This window comes from Chrysemys picta, chromosome 23 (genome assembly GCF_011386835.1).
Source record: "Chrysemys picta bellii isolate R12L10 chromosome 23, ASM1138683v2, whole genome shotgun sequence".
Lineage (NCBI taxonomy): Eukaryota > Metazoa > Chordata > Testudines > Emydidae > Chrysemys > Chrysemys picta.
The window spans coordinates 13,272,650-13,291,561 of record NC_088813.1 but is presented as its reverse complement, the minus strand read 5'-3'; the positions used below and the strand labels follow the sequence as shown (position 1 = coordinate 13,291,561).

The following is an 18,912-nucleotide window of genomic DNA, read 5'->3' as shown; positions in this document are numbered from 1 at the left end:
GAGAGTGAGACAGGAGGCTGTAACTCACTCTTGATTTGTGATGTTTGTCTTTAGAATATTGCCACACCTCTTCAGAAGAATTATTGGCTTGTGTGTGACCTGCAGGCATGTAATGGGCCAGATATAGTGACAGTGGCACACTTCAATTGGGCTGCGTTATGTTAATGAAACAGAAGGGGCTGGATTCTGGTGTGGGGTTAAGGGGATTACCATCAATTTTTTTTCTGGAAGGATTGAGAATGTAGGATTTGCCGCAGCAGATCAGACAATTGATTCATTAAGTGCATTATACTACCTCCTGCTGTACTAAATGAGACTACTTCAGCCAGTCCAGTATCCTGCCTCCAGCAGTCGCCATTACCTGATGCTACAGAGGAAGGTGAAATGCACTTCTATCCAAATGTGCAATGCTGTATACAGGGGGCCGGGGTAGGGATTACTCTGCATATCTCTTCCTGGCCATCATGGGTGTATATTCTCACACACATACACCCACACACATGACTCTGGGACATTACATGCCTTCGTCAGAGGGACTGCTACCAACCTGCCCACATGAATAACACCACGACAATGATGAGAATTTCCCCAGCTCGCAGCTGTTGGTTCTTCCCCATCTCCTTCATCGTCACCTCATCTGCACAGGGGAGAGAGAGACAATGAGTTCCATTTGTGCCATGAGTTCAGTCAGACTCTGCCTGCTCCTTTCACATGCTCCTTCCCCTCCCCCCAAACTCACCGATATTTAGTGAGCAAAACTGGGTGGCTGCAGATCTGAAAACCCCTTGGAAGATTTGGAAATATAACCCCCAACTGACCACATTAAAATCTCTCACTGGACACCCGGTGAACTATGTGCCCCAGCTTGGACGGTGAGTGCACAAGGTTCAAAAGTAGCATGAATTGTTCAGAGTCATCACGCCTCAGTCAGCTGTTAGCATCCCCGTTCCTTTCTCTCTCCGTTGGAGTTTTCTGCGCACCCATCACTGGAGTATCTCCACACTGTGTATTCTAGCCATCGCATCACTATTCTGGGCAGAATTCCTGCCCGCCCAGCTCAGGATTTATGCCCTGTAGTAGGCAGGGTCGGCATAATCTTTTTCAGCAGAGCTGCGGGATGCAGGAATGAGTAGTACCTCTTCACAAGCCGTAATGGACAGCCCTGGCCTCGAAGGACCAAGAAGATTGCAGTTCAGATCTCCCGGGAAGCAAACAATGCTCTTCTCAGTCTTTTCAGATGAACAGCAATTCACTATTGACAGGCTCTGAATCATTTCAGCAGAAAGAGTCAAGAACTCACAGCATCCTAGGAACCGTGGATGAGAACCCTGCAATACAATCTGGCCTAACCTAATCATCTAGTAACCCTTTAGAACCTGGACTCCTGCTCCTCCCTGACCCCTGTTCATTAGGGCGCCTTGCTGCTGCAGAACATCTCTTTGACTTGCCTTGGCACCATCTGATTTTGGCTGGATGTCTGCTCAGAAGGGACAAATTAAAAAGCACTTCCCTGACTGGCAGTAGCTGATTTGGCAGAAACATTTCAGCTTTTAAAAAAGCAGGATATCCATTGGTGTCTCTTAGAATCCAAGTGCAGGGAGGTTTCGTGAGTCTCCCACAGCCTCATCTTAATGCTGCTGCAGCATCCCTGGCATGGATCCCCAGGAGTTCTGTCCCAAACTGCGTGCAGAGTCGGACCAAGGCACTCTTCATTTGCTAGGCTGATTGGCATGCTCCTGCCGGACACTAGTCCTGAGAACAGTCCTCATTCCCTCTGCCTCTAAGCTGCCCCCTGAGGAAAGAGCAATGGAGATTCAGGTGCTGGCAGCACTAGTGGCTGGGGGTCTAGGCATTAGTTTACTGAAACAGGCCGGTCTTGCTGTGGTTAATGTGATATACAAAAGTCACATTACCAGCAAGGATTCTTGTGTCCTTACCATTAGGGAGTACCCCAGTCTGGACACTAGTATGGTCTCAGACTGCAGTCTGAGATGTGTAGCTGGTATGCGTTAGATTCCGTTACACTCATTTAAACTCTCTTAGTGCTGCTTATCCCACTTACTGGTGTGAGTTTAAGGGAGTCTAGGCTGCGGGAACTGGCTTGCCCAGCAGCTGGAAGATGCAATAAGAAAGTAGGGACGGCCTCCTTTAATTTACACATCCGTATTCCGCCCTGTCAGTTGCTTTCCATGCTGCACACCTCACTGCTGGCTTCTTGACATGAGTTACACCAGCTTAGCCTCTCTGAGATGCATTCACACTCAGGTAGACCCAGTGCATTGACTCAGAGGTGATGTAAGGGGGGGGGGTGAATTGCACACCAGTGGGAGGGGCTGAGTCTGAAGGAACATAAATTGGTGTAACATGCACATTTAGGGAGCCAACTGAAGGTATAACATTGCCATCACTCCCCGTAGGCTCAGTCTCACCTCAGAATTTGGCCTTTCAGGTATAGGGGACTGAATGGCCTGAGGCAGTGGGATGAAAGAAGGAGGATTTTCCCGCTACATCCCGGTTTCCAATCTGACCCTTGTTAGTTTCCTCTAGAACACCCCACCCCAGTCATGGGGAGAGAGTGAGAGATCAGCAGAAGCTGCCAGTGACTTCAGGGGGCAGGTGAGGCCAGGAGCAGTCCTGCGGCTGACCCCATCATGTCATCTTCAGGCACTTTCACTAACACGGGCACCCGTGAATTGTTCGGTTTTTTGTTTGTTCCCCAGCATTTGTGCAGCGTCTGAATAAACAATGAGGGCCAGGTCCTCCACTGGTGAAAACTGGCATAGCTCCAAGTCAGCTGAGTCACACCAACGTTCACCGGCTGAGGATTAGGCCGAGATCTCATCTCTGTATTGGTGTTTTTCACTGACGTTCCATTTTTGCCTCAGGGAGCTGAACCTACCAGAGATCAGGTCTTGTCACAGTATTTCCACCATCCGAGAACTCCCAACGCCTGAGCCTTAGCCTGGGTCTCATAAACGTTTCTATGGGCCAGTAACAAACACCCATGGAGAATGTAAACAGAAATTCTAGAACCTGTGTGTAACATGCAGGCTAAGAGCGTCCCAGGACACTACACACTTGGCCGACGTGTTACGTCTGCACATCCCCCATGCCCAGGCCTGTGTGTAGTTACACGGGTCTGAGCCCACTGACTACAATGGGACTGCATCAAGGAATTTAGTCCTGCCTGCATTTAGCTCGGCTGGTCTTATTTTTGAATGCAACAGGCACTGTTTCCCACTTTGCTAGGCAACACTGCCCTGCCTCTGGAGCAGCCCATGGGGCCATGCAAGAACTCGCCCACACTTGCCTTTATTCTTTGAAGCCAGCTTCTCGGCTTCCCTGGGGGTCTTGAAGAGGACGGGTTCACTGGCTGGACTCTGGCCCTGGATGCTGATGGACTGGACGTGCACAATGTACTCGGTGTCCTCCTCCAGGTCCCAGAGGGCGCACGAGCGGGTGGTGGTGTTCACCTCTTGGATAAAGCGCAGCATCCGCACATCCTTCTTCTGCAAGCCCAAGGCAGGAAAGCACAGGAGCTCAGAGGTGACGGACGCCTTGCTACATAGACGCGTTCCACTGCTCCCCAGGGCCCCTGACAGCACCTTAGTGCTGCCATTTAAAGTCCCCCTAGCCTGTGCGTAGGAGGAAAGACATGTGCCCTAATCTGATCACAGGCTTCTCAAGCAGTGAGAGCAGCTACAGCTGCTTTTATGCAAGCGGGTGCAGGTGACAGCCACTCGCTCATCCAACTTGCCAGAAACAGTGGGCCCAGCCCTCCGCCCACTGACATCACTGACACAAGTGTAACTCCACTGACTTCAATGGAGACACTCCTGATTGATACTGGCCCAGTACTTGTAGCAGGTGACCTGGTAAAGGCTTGGTGGAGGGGGCTGGTTCCATTTCCCCTGAGGTTCAGAGCCAGTTGGATGAATGGTTCAGACTCTGGATGCTCTAGTATTTATCCGTACCCTAAGGGCACGGGCGTGCAAGGCCCATATCACCTGGTAACACGCGCCATCTCCCAGGAGCTCGCTCACTAGCTTGAGCTTGTACAACGTCACGTCGGAGCCGAAGCCACAAATTCCACTCAAAGCATCCGGAGCTTCTGGGCGAAATCCATCCTGTGCAGAGCCCAGCACAAGGCTTCTAGTGTCCCCGGCTCCTCGGAGATGTCGTGGTGCCGATGTTTTGTGCTGGCCTCTGCACGGGTGAATCTCATCCTCTATGAATGAAATGGCAACCTCCCAGTGCTGGCTTTAAAGAGATGTGCTCTCATCTTCCCCAGGGAGAAGCTTCTCATTGTTCTAGCCCTGTTGTCACTTACCCACTGGGCAGAGCTATTGCTGACATTTGGGGCTGATGCTAGCCCTGTCAGGTTGCATTTTCTGCCTAGTCACCTTTGGGCCCTGGAAGCGTGAAGGCATTAAATCGTTCTGGCCTGCTCCTTCTCTCACTGAAGTCAGCAGCAAAACTCCCAGGGACATGCCTGGGAGCAGCCTCAGGCCCTGAGCCGATTTGTGTGCAGAGCTATAACTGCTTTCCCTGCCATGAGATGTAACTAAGAGCTGGGTGGGGCGTGAGGTGGAGATGGATAGGGGAGTCCTTCAAACTCGCCCTTCTCCAGTCTCCCGAACCACTGAATCCCCTAAGGGCATTTCGCCGATGGATCAATTCCCCTGCTCAGCCCCTTTGCTGTGAAGACCATGAGTTGCTTTGCACGGTCACCCCTGTTCCTGGGGGTAATCACCCTGGTTGATGCTAACTTGTCTACTCCCCTGTCAGTGTGTAGTTCTTCTCTGTCCCCAGGATTATACATTTGGGGCATGTCCTAAATCCAAACCCACGGAAATGGGTTAAGGTGAAGGAAGAGGCTGATTCTGTATCAGAGCTCTGCAAGAGCCTGGTGAGAGCTGTAGGCAGTGCGGGCTGCACCATTATAAATCCAGAGTTTGCCCTTTCTTCCCTGCTCCTAAGGCCCAAAGCAGGTGGGGTAGAGCTGAGGGGGACCCAGCACATGTGGAGAGGAGGGGGGCCATATGGTGAGGATACCTGCTGGGAGATTGCAAATCCAATAACAACTTCATCCTCCAGAACATCCCAGGTCACAACAGCCGAGTTGGCCTTCAGATGTTTGACTGTGACATTGACTGGGGCGGATGGGCTGTCTGCAAGGAGACAAAACACAAGCTTTATGGCAAAGTCACTGATGCAGGCAGGAGACAGGGAAGGAGCTAGAGAGGAGGAGCAGTCGATTCCTGTAGGGCATCAGACATGGTTTCCTGCAATAAGAGGAAACAGGATTTAACCCAGGTCAGCCACTGCCCCTCAGCTAGGGGAGTTTGGGGGCTGCAGATGCCTTGCACCTGTGTAGTGGCTCCAGGTGTGTGGAACTTTGAGACATAGACACACCATGTTTTTGGGGGCCGTTAAATTCTCCAGCCCCCTTGGATGATTTAGAGTGGCATTAAACCTGCATGTAAAATATTTAACCCTTTAGACACTGCATCCCAAACTCACGCTGATAAAGCTTTTACGCCACACAACGCCATCACGTGCTCTTCATCTAGCTAGTCTATCACACGCACCCCTGCTTTCTCCGTGAGAGCTTGCCCGGACTGCAGTGAGAGTGAAAAGCAAACAGCACCCTGCCTGGGTACTCAGCGTGTCGCCGAGGGTGGTGCTGGTGCCCTAGTTAACGCCCTGGGGGATTTGAAACCCACATGCAGTGAAGAGGGGGATGTTTCTTTTATTTTTATTTCCCTGCTGCTTTGAAATGCTGATGCTTTACAAGCCCCCTGGTGGTGCCACAAGGCCAGGGTGGGCAGAAGTTAGGTCTCCTATGATTTATTTATTTTAAATGGCCACATTTATAAGGCTGATGAGCAGACAGTTGACAGGCTGACTGATCAGAGCTCTTCAAAGTGAGGGACTGGCTGAACTTCCAACCAACCCTTCTGGCTTCGAACGAACAGGAAAGCAATGACCCTGTGCCCCCTTCCAAACAACACTCTCTGTCAAGCCTGGGAGCGTCCATTGCCAGCGGGTGTGATCATGCTCCAAAAGCTCCAGGAATCAGTAACGAGGCAATTAGGAATGGGAGGGTCTAGACAAGGCATCGGGCCTGGATGGGTTCCAGACCACAGTCCTTCAGGAAGCAAAAAAGGACAATAAGAAAGTCCCTGGCCCAGATTGTTGGAATCTCACAAAAGGCTGGGCAGGGGCTTGACATGGAGCAGTAACTAATGATCGGTGGCTCAAAGAGTTTGCAGAGGGAAGATCCTTTATTGGATCAGGTCAGCATCAATCAGAAATTGTTGCCATCTGTTCCGTGGCCCAGGTGAAACGCATTTGTGATCCCAGCAGCAAAAAAAAATCCCTTTCATTATGGTCAGTAAATGAGCCCCTGGTTGGCAGCCTCATCAGAGAGGCCAAGGACAGGATGGGCCATTGGCCAGTGCTCCTTTCTCACCCCTAGCCCAGTCCCTTCTGGACTCGGCTGAGGCAGCAAGAGAGGACTTTGGTCTCCAGGGATGTCAGTCCAGCACTTTCCTCTATTACTTAAACCCCCTTTAAAAACCCAATTGCAAATCAGAGTAGGGTCTTATTTTAGTAAGGGGCAGTTTGCAGAGCTTCATACAGGGAAGGTCTGTGAGTCATGCCTGATGAATGTGCTAGAATGTGTTGAGGCTATGACTGAGCTGAGAGGTGGGGGCAAGGGGGGGTGCAGCAGACAAAACAGGCTCTGATTGCAGCATGGTAATGGTGCTTTGAGCGAGGTGTCTACCCCCTTCTGATCTACAGCCATGCAGCTAAATCCCTGCCCGTTGTGCTTTCCCAGATGTTGTTGAGAGAGGCTACCACAGCATGGGGTGATTTATACCGCCTGGGATTGGGAAGGTTATTGAAACAATCGAATTACAGAGAAACAGAGTGTGTGGGTAAAAGAGCATTCAGGATGGGGAGAAGGAATATGTGGGCGGCACCAACACTGGCATCTGAATCCAGCAGGGATATTAATGACCTTGAGGAAAGGATAATATCAAAAATGCCTAAATTTTCTGATGACATAAAACGTGGGGGAGGTGGGAAGAGCCAGCAGATACGGAGAAGGAGCGCAAACACCTTCAACATTAGTAGGTTAAATAAGGCTGCGAGATTGACACGTGATAGTGAAGTGCACTGCAAGGTTGCAGCCCGAATGTTTCCACAGAGATGGGAGCCTATAAAGCAGGAGTCACAATGCAGACCAGGAGAGAGAGCTGGTGGGGAGGGGGATTAAGGATACTTCACTACCTCCAGCTGCACAATAGAAACCCCAAGAGATGGATGGTAAAGGGAGATGCACTAAAATCAAACGCAATGGGCTCGAGTCTGTTCTCCTTTTACCCCACTGTAAATCAGGAAGCACGCCTGAAATCAATGGAGTTAATCCAGGATAAGAGTGATGTGAGAGGAGAATTAGACCCAGCATTTGCAGAAATGTGAAGCGAGGCAAGTAAGTTCTCCACGGACAGAGCTGAGTGAATAATTTGCAACGAAGGTCCTGGAAGATCCAGGATGAGATTGGGACTCCCTTGAATCCATTTGCTGTTTGGATTTATTCCGTGAACTAACTTACTCTCTGGGTCGATCACACTTTCTTTGGAATTCCAGTTGCGTTGTGATTAGATAGATGAGATCCAGTTTCTGGTCTCTGAGTGGCTGTGTGTGAGCATTTTCAGCACAAATGCTTAGGTGGACACATAAATGTTGAATTCCCTGATACCGTGCGTGCAGCTCTGAATTTTGCTTTCTGAGAATGCTTATGTCAGTAAAACTCAAACCGTTACCAGAAAGTGACCCCAGAGGCAGAGGGGGTAATGTTCGTCTGAACTGATTTCAACATGCAGGCAGGATATCTGGGGAACATTCCATGCAACAGTCACCCAGCACTCCCCAGGCACATTAATTCCCGATGCACTAGGGAGGGCTGCATCAGCCTTTTAGTCAATAATAGACCATATGTTCCAGGGTTTGTGATTTAGCTATTTAACTTCATTCCAACTCATAGACCATAACCCCACCGGAGCAAATTCCTTTCTCAAAACTGAAAGAGCATCTGTTTGGCGGAGTTTGAGTTAGCGACATGCATGCACATGAAAAGCTGTTCTCCTTTTTGTGCAGGGGAACTCACGGCCCCATTTGTTTGGTTAAAATAAAATCATGCCGGTTTCTCACAGGCAATGGCTGCTGTGAAACAAACCATGATCACTCTTTTGTTTCTTCCAGCAGGGAGCTTTCACAAGGTGGACCCTAGCCCTGCATCCCCCAGGCGCTGTGTGTCATAGCCATACCTCACACCTGCATATTCTGGGCCCTTTTGGAGAACGCAGGGCATAGCCTTCTCCACGCAGCAAGGAGGCACAAGCCGTGAAGATTACCATGAATATGCTCTTTGCCTCTCATTAAATGCTCTGCTGATTATTAAGCAGCTTTTTTTCTTTAAAGAGAGAGAAAACATTTATGGCTTTGGACTGATTTGTCGCTGGCCTCTCATCTTACCCGGTGTCAGGAGCAGGAGGCCTGTAGGATGGGAAGCTCCCTACCTGCCTGTTAGGTTGCTGTTGCACAGGGGTTGATATCACAGCCCTTGCTGGTGTCAACCAATAATCACCCAGCACATCTATTCGTTGGGGAGATTGACTAAAAACTACACCATGAATAGTATGTAGAGTACCCTGCCAATCCATACCCAGTGCTAGAGTGGTACCCAACCTATGCCTACTAGCTCATATCTATCTATGGATCTGTACCTAGAGGTACTCCTATGCCTAACCAATATCTGATCTATACCTAATACCCTATATATCATCACTATCGGATCTATATTCAATACCCTATGTACAGTATACCCAATATAGTACCTGACCTATATCTGATTGACTATGCCTACCTCGTATCAGAGGGGTAGCCGTGTTAGTCTGAATCTGTAAAAAGCAACAGAGGGTCCTGTGGCACCTTTGAGACTAACAAAGTATGTTAGTATGAAGTATGCTCCCTATACTTCTGTTAGTCTCAAAGGTGCCACAGGACCCTCTGTTGCTTTATACCTACCTCATACCTCCTATCTAGCATATCTGATCTATATTCAATGTCATCTCTATATATTATGCAATATGTATATTTAGTGCTAGGTACAGTATACAGTATATAATCTGTACTTAATAGCTTATGGCTCTCTAATACTTTAACTGAACCTAATGCCCTATTTATAAATGATACAGTGGAGCCGATACAAGAGACCATCCTTGTCAGCCAGCATCTTGCCTTTAGAGTCTGGCCTAGAGTAGCCTTGGATACTGTGAGTGTAGTTCTGCTCTATCAAACTGATTTTTCTTGGTCCCCTGGATAGTTGCTTAAGAAAGGTACCAGACCCACCCAAAGCCCTGTGCCTGCTGCCCATGTAAGCTGAGAGCTCAATCAGGTATCCACTTCTGGCCTGGCCTCAGCTACAGGTCTCCCAGACACTCTTCTGTCTTCTCTCTGCCCTAAGAGGGGAGATGTCTTATGCCTACTTCAGCACAAGTTCCTGAAGGATTTCCCCCTCAGAGTCTGATCCCTTTGTCTTCAGCTTGGATCAGTTTCCATTCCATCTCAACCCATGCACTGCGATGCAACAGCAGCTTTCTGCAGTGTCACCCCCTCCTTAATGCCTGCTAAATTTCCTTGAGCCTAGGGTGACCAGACAGCAAATGTGAAAAATCAGGACAGGGGTGGGGGGTAATAGGAGCCTATATAAGAAAAAGACCCAAAAATCAGGACTGTCTCTATAAAATCGGGACATCTGGTCACCCTACTTGAGCCCTGGCTGCTAAAGTCTGGGGTTTCCAACAGCTCCCAAGTGACTTAGAAGCACAAGTCTCACTGTAAATCAATGGTAGCTGCATTCCTACGCTGCTTTTGAAAATCCAACCTTCCACTAGCTTCCTTGCAAGGGAGACACCAGGCACTTTTTGACCAAAGATCAGATGTGGTATGTTGGACTCTTTAGATGCTGGGTAAGAAATGTACAAAATAAGAATTGCGCTCTAGCCAGAAGACACAGGGGTTCATTTCTTAAAGCTCACACTTGCTTTCTGTAACGGGAGTTTTTGGAATAGGGATGTCTGCTTTTGGGAATTCCTAGCCTTCCTACAAGAGTCACAAAAGCGGTGTGAATTCCCAAGAGTTCACACGCTGTGCAGTACTAGCCTCTCTAAGGGAAGGCAGGTTCAAACTGTTTACCGGCTCCTATGGGATCCACCCGGAGAAGGGAATAGGCCCCAACACAGTTAATAAACTAATCAGTCCCTTACTGTTCCTTGGATAGTATGTAGGTATTTCATTCCCATTGCACAGATGGACAAACTGAGGCAGACATTAAATGAGGTGCCCAAGGACACAAGGAGAGTCAGTGTTAGGGGCTCACTTTGCTCAGGAATTCCTGGCTCCTCTGCTTGAACCACAACTCTTGCTGTTGCAGATCTTTCTTTGGAAGCCACTCACAGTTAGCGATGCCCCCTGTTTAGCAGTGAGCCTTTATTGTGCAGTTGAGAGTACAAGCGAATTTCGTGTCCCCTTGCCATGCAAGCTGCAGGAAGAAGTAATTAAACAATGGACGTGAGGATCTGTGGTACTATCACATCCTTTGAGGTCACTTCCACTGGCTGAGTCATCTGTTCAGAAGGTGGGTACAGTATTGGCACCCCTTTCTAAGTTTAGTCTCCCCTGGTTTGGGGTGCAAAGGTGAGAAACCTCCCAAGCAATCTGTTTGCTTTGATCTCAGCTCCTTCCGAAGCTGCAACCAGGTCTGTGACTGTACGTGAAAGCAGATAGAGTAGAGTGAACTCTCTTCCCACTCTAACATGGCTTGCACGGGGACCACGGGTAATTTCTGAGTTGCTTCGTTCCTATTCAGCAGGCAGCTCCTTTACGGCTGTGAAAGACTTAGGCCTCCGGCAAGAGCGCCAGGAACCTAAGCCACAGCCAAGGCTCTGAAATGGATCAATCTTTCCCATCACTACCTGGTCCCTTCATTGCATCCTTGAGCCCAAGCAGGACCTACCAGCTGCATATCCTTTCCTAGGGGAAGCGGTAAATGTCAGGATTAAATCACCCTGGCTTTTTGTTCCCTCTGCCATGACCTTTACGGCAGAAGCAAGTGGCATAAGAACATGACCTGCAGGGGAAGGAGCTGTTGTTAAATCTTCTGAACAATGTTCTCTCCAAGGCACTGAAGCACACCCCCTCTCCCTTCGAGGGCTGTGGGGGTCCTTTCTCTCCAAAGTGGAGAGATGTGTGTGAAAGGAATTGCTTTAGTTCCATCTCAGAGCCCTTTCTTTGCTCTCACAGTGGGATTTTCTTCAGCAGGTATAATTGCTTGTCAACTTTATGGGGTATTTAGCAAGGGCTGAAGCAGTCGTCAGCTTTCTGGAGTGTTTTAATGATGGAAGCCTGCAGGGGAGTGGGAGGGAGCATGGACCCGTCCACCACAGCCATTCAGGCTCTGAGTCACATGAGAGAAATGAAATCAGACAGTTTCAAAGAACAAAAAGCCCAACTGGTGATTCTTTAGTGCTAGAAAGGAGTCAGTTATTTCCTGCAAACCACCCACCCCCTGACAAAATGCTACAGTCATGGTCCAAACTCCACAGCCCCCACTCACCAACTCCATGGGGAGCCGTGAGTATATGTGAAGGCATTGGACCAGATTCTCAGTTAGGACTAGGTCATTTTGTGCCATTCAGGCAGCACAAAGGAGCTGGATTCTGGCCATAACTGGCCAGATGAGAATTGCACTGGTGGGAGGAGCTGGCGGAGCTGATCTTCAGCTGGTGTATAAGTTAGAGTAGCTTCTTAGCTGCAGTAACTCACCGCAGGGCTGCCATACACCACCCCCAGTCCCTGATGCCCCCCAATCTCCTGAACTGAGTGGCTCTCAGTCGCAGGAGACACTCTTCCCCAGCATCTGGCTTGCAGAGTGCAATCAAGCAGATCCTTCTTTGAAGTGAGCATTGATAATGACTGAAGGATTGGGCCCTAGCCTAATGTTTCAGATCGTTATGCTCCAGTATTTGTTTAACCTGATTAAATCCTAGAGACGGAAAGAAATGGGGATGGTCTGGGTTTTAGTTTTGCAATCCGAGGGCCAGATCCGGGGGCCAATTTAATCCAGAGTCCACACACTCAGCATGTTTCGGGTAAAAAGTTCTGGTTTATGGCCCCTCTCTGTCTGCGGCTATGTATCATGAGAGAAATGTTCTTAGCAAGCTGGAGAGTGTAATAAACTACTTGCTCTTTTACATTTAGAGACCAGGGGACAAATAATCACGAGAGCCAAGACACCGATACAGAACAAGCTGATTATAGTGGTAGAATTACCAGCCCTTACTGATACACAAGTGACTCCACTGCCCTTTAATATTTACATGGTTGGAAAGGAATAGCATGTCTCTAATTAACTCCATATCTCACTTTTTTAATAACATGCACAGGGTCAGTTTCCATATTTTAGCAGTTGGATGCCAGCCCCGGATTCACTAGACTCCAAACTGCAGCAACTCCTCTTTGATTAGGTTAGGCCTCAGCTGGAGGACTGTGTCCAATTTTGGTCACCAATGTATAGAAAGGATGCAGAGAAACTGGAAAGGCTCCAGAGGCGAGCAACAAAGATGATCAGAGGGATGGAACACAAGCCATATGAGCAAAGGCTAAAGGAACTGGGTACGTTTAGTTTGGAAAAGAGGAGATTGAGGGGGGACATGACAACGGTCTTCAAATACTTGAATGGCTGCCATAAAAAAGATGGAGAAAAGTTGTTCTCTCTTGCAACAGAGGGCAGGACAAGAGGCAGTGGGTTCAAACAACAGAATAGCACAGGGGTGGGCAACCTACAGCCCGCAAACCGCGTCTGGCCCGTCAGACCTTTTAATCCGGCCCTCGAGCTGCTGCCGGGGAGCGGGGTCAGAGGCTTGCCCCGCTCCGCCTGCCCAGCACTCCGCAGCCCCCAACTCACAGTTCCTCGAGGAGCACCATCTTCCCGCATGCAGAGCCAACAGTGCAGGCGCAACCGGCACCGCTTACCCATACTTCACCGCGCTATTTCCGGGATCAGAACCCCGCCCCTACGCAGCAGTACTCCCAATCCCCGAAGCGCCAGCCTCCTTGCGCCAACCTCCACCCAATGATCAAGGCCAGCAGCATCGCAGGATACAGCCCCTAATCGGAACCGCGAGCTCCTTCATCGACCAATTCCTGAGGCACCGCTCCTCCGAGAGACTCGCCTCATTCCTCATCAGCCTGTCATCACAGCCCGGACCCTCCCAGTCTCCTACGGCCCCTTCCCTTGAGACTCTCAACCGCCCGGGACCGCACCCGTCCCAGCTAGGGTGCCTCCGCCCTTGGCGCTGCCTGGTAGGGCTGCCTTGGTGTCACTGCTGGTAGGGCCCCTACGAGTCCCCGGTACGGCCCCTGTAGAGCCCCACCCCTCATGCCACACCCCATGAGTCCCCCTCCCCCCACCTCGGTAATTTCATGAGCATTCATGGCCTGCCTGCCATACAATTTCCATACCCAGATGTGGCCCTCGGGCCAAAAAGTTTGCCCACCCCAGCACAGCAGATTTAGATTAAATCTCAGGAAAAGCTTCCTAACTGTAAGAACAATAGGACAGTGGAACAGACGCCTCGGGAGGTGGTGGAAGCTCCTTCACTGGAGGTTTTCAAAAGGAGGCTGGAGCCATCTGTCTTGGAGGGTTTAGACACAACAAATCCTGCATCTTGGCAGGGGGTTAGACTAGATGACCCAACCATTACTGTCCCTTCTAACTCTATGATTCTATGATTTCCTTCTGTTTGGGGTGGATGCAGGTTATTGGCTCTGAAGACCTTTTCCTTTTTAGTAGTAGAGTCATAGAATATCAGGGTTGGAAGGGACCTCAGGAGGTCATCTAGTCCAACCCCCTACTCAAAGCAGGACCAATCCCCAGACAGATTTGTGCCAGCCACGTTAACCATTTTCATATTAAATTGGGTGTTTTCTTCCAATTAATTGATTCAAACTCTCCGTTCCAGAAGGTCAGTGCTATTTGGCAAAAGAGGTTAATTTGCACAGTCTACATCTGTGCTAGTCCAAAGCACATGCAGTGGTTTATGGGATCAGAATGGTCTCCTCTCTAACCCAGGGAAAAAAACCTCCACCCATTCTTATTCCTTGCCCAGAGAAACCATTGTCCTTCCTGTGTAAACTCCCTGACCAGCTGCCACTGCAGAGGAAACTCAGCATCCAGGAGATTTGTCAGCTGAAAATAAGAGCATTTGACAGGCAGGGAGTGTTGACTAATACAGTTACCCGATAGAATACAAGTCCGTGAGAAAAAGGATCTGGATTCTATTCTAGCTCTGCCTCTGAAGTATGGTGTCCTGGGGCAAACCACGTGGGGCTAGAGTTTCACATGCTCAGCACCCATGTTTGCATCCAGATTTTCAGAAGAGATCTGCTCCCCCCTAGGCACCTGAATAAAGACCAGATTTTTAGCTGTGCAGCGCTCCCAGCAGCCCACATTGTGCCATTTATGGCCAGGTTTTTCCAAAGAGAGCAGCACCCAATATGCTGAGCTCTTCTGAAAATCTGTCCCCAGTCGTGGGGATGCTGAGCCCTGCGGAACATTCTGACTGTGAACTTCTGTGTGCTTCTGTTTCCCCATCTGTAAAATGGGGATAATCCACCGGCCTCCCAAGGGGGTTGTGCCTAAAGATTATTTGAAATCCACTATAGAAGGGCAAAGACTTACATGACAAACCTGAAAGCTTGTGCTCTAATGTAGTGTTTGGCTACTGTTGCTTCTTTCACATACTTGTTTGCCCCCATAAGAGCTAGTTAGGTTTGTTGGTTTGTTTTTTAATATACCTGTGATAGAAGATTTGTATCTTAGCACTTAAGATACAAATCACCCGGCGAGCATAGCAAACGCTCTGTGCTGCTACTGCACAACAAAGAATGGAAGTACTACAAGGCTGAGGTGTTCAAAGATACCTAGGGGATTTGGATACCCGGTCTCATTCATTTGAATGGGAAATCCTGATTCCTTAGGCAGCTTTGAAAAGCTCAGCCTCAGGGTTCAAGTTGTCCGTTTGTGGTATATTCTCTCAAAGCATCTGCATAATTCCCAAGAAAGATCCCACCCTGCATTCCTTGCGCACCTAACTTGACTTTGGTAGTAGCTCCGAGTCAGCAAGCCATGCAGAATTGCCCTAAAATGGACACCACATGCAGTACTTATACAGATGAGTTTGTCCAGCAACTAGCACAAGGGGGCCCTGGCCCATGCCCGGGGCTCCTAAGTGCTACTGCAATACAAATCATAAATAACAAACAAACAAATAAATAAATAATAGTAATTCCCAGATCACTGTAAGTGAACTAACCTAATCAACTAACATTTACAGCTAAACTGGACAAGGCACTAAAAGATGCATTATAGGGAACATTGCTGCCCTGATCCTCAAAGCTGTGGACTGGGGCGGGGGGGCGGTCATAGGATTTCTCTGCCTCTGGCTTCTATTCTTTCAGCTTTGATTTGCTAAGAAGTAGCCAACTGGCATTTTTCAGCACATTTTCATGACGTCACAATTCAGTGTTCCATCACAACAACACTGAGCAGTTATGCAAATGGCACAGTCCGCTGGCCAATCACTTGTACGAACAATAACCAGCCCTGGGAAGTAGGTAAGACTTACGATTGTGGTTTGACAGATGGAGAAATAAAGACACAGACAGGTTAAATGATTAGCCCAAGACCACACAGGGTATGTCTATACTGCAATTAAACACCCACGGCTGGCCCATGTGGGCTGACGGGACTTGGACTGCAGGGCTATAAAATTGCAGTGTAGACATTCGGGGTTGAGCTGAAGCCCAAGCTCTGGAACCCTCCCCCCTTGTACCTACACAATGAATGGTTATGCTGCAGCTACTTGATGTCAGTATCTGATGCATGATAGGGATCTTTTCTATATAGATCTGAAACAGGTTTGTTCCACTATCAGACACTCAGAGCTTCACTAAGCATATAAAATTTGCATGCTTCGGTTCTCAGTAAATGTATTCTTTTAACTGAATTATTCTTGTGTCAGGCATTAATTTGGCTTCTGGGTACTTCATGAAATAGGAGATTCTTACTTGACAACCAGTAGTAAAAGTACTGGGTCAAATTCAGCACCAAAGTGGGTGCAACTCCATTGAAGGTGCTTATGCAAGCAGTGATAGTGTGTGTGTGTGTGTGTGTGTGTGTGTGTGTGTGTGTGTGTGTGTGTGTGTGTGTGTGTGTGTGTGTGTAAGAGGGGTTAATATGGGTGTGAACGGCGCCTGTCCATCTGTGGAATGAATCCCCATTTGTCACATGTATGTTCTCATAAAGAGGTGGTGCTTGGAACATATGAAAACCTTGGCTGCTTCGGATAATATGTTCCCTGCTTAGAGGCTGAGGTTAGAAATCTCGGCACTTCAGTTAAATCTCATTCATGCCAAATGTAGAAATCAATAGAGTGCTTATGGAGTCCATCAGTTGGCCAGGAAACGCCAAGGCAGCAATGAGATGGGGGCAGGCTCAGGTGGGTCGCTTTGCCATCTGTAATCTGACATGTCAGACTGCCAACCGCTTTCTAGTGCATTCCTCCTTTCACTGCTCACTTCAGGTTCTGATAATGGGCCTGACCCTGCAAGGTGCTGCGTGCCCTCGGCTCCCATTGGCTTCAGCGGGAGTTCGGAGTGCTCAGCACCTCACAGGATCGGGGCTGGTTACCAAGATCCACACCTGCCCTCAGCTGCATCTCTTCTGCCCCCTTGTAGTCAGTGGGGCTGCATGGGCAGACAAAAGCTCTTAGGAATAGCTAAAGGACGCTATAAGTGTCTGGGGATGTTGAGAACACTGAGCTGCCTTGAAGCAGGAAGAGAGCCCAGAATCCAGCCAGATGTTCTTTGACAGGGGAAGTGGATGGCAAAGAGAGCCTGACGCCCTGAATTTACAGGACTGGGGGCCCTGTCCAGCTCCCATTGAAGTCAATGAAAGTTTTGCTATTGACTTCAGTAGGAGCAGGCCCTTAGTTATGCTGCAGGGTGGCTCTGTGTAGCCCTCTGAGAAGTGCTGTATCTTTCCCCTCTGCCTCCTAGGGATAAACCGGACTTGAAATGCACTGTGTATAGCAGATGGCAGGAGAGCTGTTTGCACTGGGAAGTTGTAATGGCCTTGGCCTATTTTGAAGTCTTTTATCATCTTTGCATAGCATCCCCCTGTTGCTCCGGCAGTCCATAATGGCAGCCCTGTGACTCCATGTTCTGCACAGCTCACTTCCCTCTTTCATTACCTCTGAGTGATGAGGAACGGGCCGATGGCAGCTCAGGGACTAACAGGCCAGGCAGAGCAGACCATTCAGGTTCAAAGCTGAGTGCTGGTATGAAGCTAAAGCATATTTCAGACCCACTAAATGACTTAAATATTTTCTCAGTGATCCCCCTGTGCAGACAGCTATTGAAATTAGTTGGAGGGCTTTGCTAATGCAATTGCTGGCCTGAACCTGACAGCTGTCCAACAGCATTACAGTTCAGAGACTATTTTACACATCCACCTTTTCCTTTCAATTCTATTCCTCTTTTCCAGTCATCTCTGCAGTTCTCCTCTTGCTGTAGCTTTCTGATCATACAACAAAATAGACCTGATTTGCAGAATGCCACATGCAAAGAATCCCCTACACAGACATACCTATGTGTGCATTACAGGGCCCCTGCCCCAGGCCATGCCACACTATGCTTGATTGCTACATTAGTAGGGGATGTTTGCAATACTATTCTCCAGTCCTTTGCCATGAAAGAGTGTTTTTAAATTGTCTGCGTGAACCTGGACCCCAAGGACAGGTTCTTTTTGTGTCCACATCCATTGGCAGGGCCTGGCATTGGCATTGCCATGAAGCCATTCCCAAAGGATTGTGCCAACCAGTTCCTGCCCATGTGAGGGGGTGAGGTATTTATACTAATTCAGAGAAACAAAATCCCTGTAATTTAACAAACGTCTCTCTTTTTTCACACAGGCATGCACACCCACACCCACCTCTTTCTCTTTGCTGAAGCACACATAGGATTTCACAGGGGATGTATTTTCTGAGGAGTGTTAGAATCCATCGGCTCACCTGACCGAGTAAACTCCGAACCCATTAATAAATATATGAACGCTCTACCTTTCTCTCACACCTTTCATCTGAGGATCTCAAAGCACTTTGCAGACAGTAATAGGTTTATCTTTAGGAGTCTCCTGTGAGACAAGGAAATGGCATCATCTCCATTTTACAGATGGAGAAGCCAAGGCTGGGGAGGAAGGATGATCTTGTGGTTATGGCTTGGGAAACGGAGGTTCAATTCCGAGCTGTCACAGACTCTCTGTGTGACCTTGGGTAAATCTCTTCATCTCTTTGTGGCCTCGGTTCCATTTCTGCAAAATGAGGATGGTGTGAGAACAAACCCAATAATGTCTGTGAAGGGCTCAGATACTGTGAGGACAGGGGCCATATCAATAGACGTCACAGAGGTGAAGTTAGTTGCTCAAGGTCAGAAAGCTGAAAATAGAACCCAGATCTCCTGCTTTCCTGGTCTGTGCTTTAACCACGAGATCATGCTGCTATCTTCATATACCTACCCCCTCTTCCAGTGACTCCTAGGCACTTTACAATACACAAAACAATGACAACAACAGACACAGTTAAAACAAACAAGCCAAAAAAAAATTACGACAGGACAAAACCCCTTGTTTATTCCCAGTTGGCTGACTCAGTTGGCTCTAGGATAAGAAGAAGGAGAGGAGATTGTCCCAGTTTACAAGAAACTGGGAAGGATATTTCA

The 18,912-nt window shown here is 48.7% G+C and overlaps 1 protein-coding gene across 2 annotated transcripts in view; it reads right to left on the bottom strand.

The window, feature by feature from the left end:
• Positions 1–18,912, bottom strand: part of FNDC5 (fibronectin type III domain containing 5) — a 40,709-nt gene that overhangs the window by 9,216 nt on the left and 12,581 nt on the right. For both annotated transcript variants that reach the window (XM_005302147.5, XM_042844733.2), the window contains exons 3-5: positions 5,056–5,171; positions 3,311–3,509; positions 548–637 (exon numbers count right to left, since the gene is read on the bottom strand). In XM_005302147.5, the coding sequence (XP_005302204.1) occupies positions 548–637; positions 3,311–3,509; positions 5,056–5,171 (405 nt within the window). The remainder of the gene's footprint in view (positions 1–547; positions 638–3,310; positions 3,510–5,055; positions 5,172–18,912) is intronic.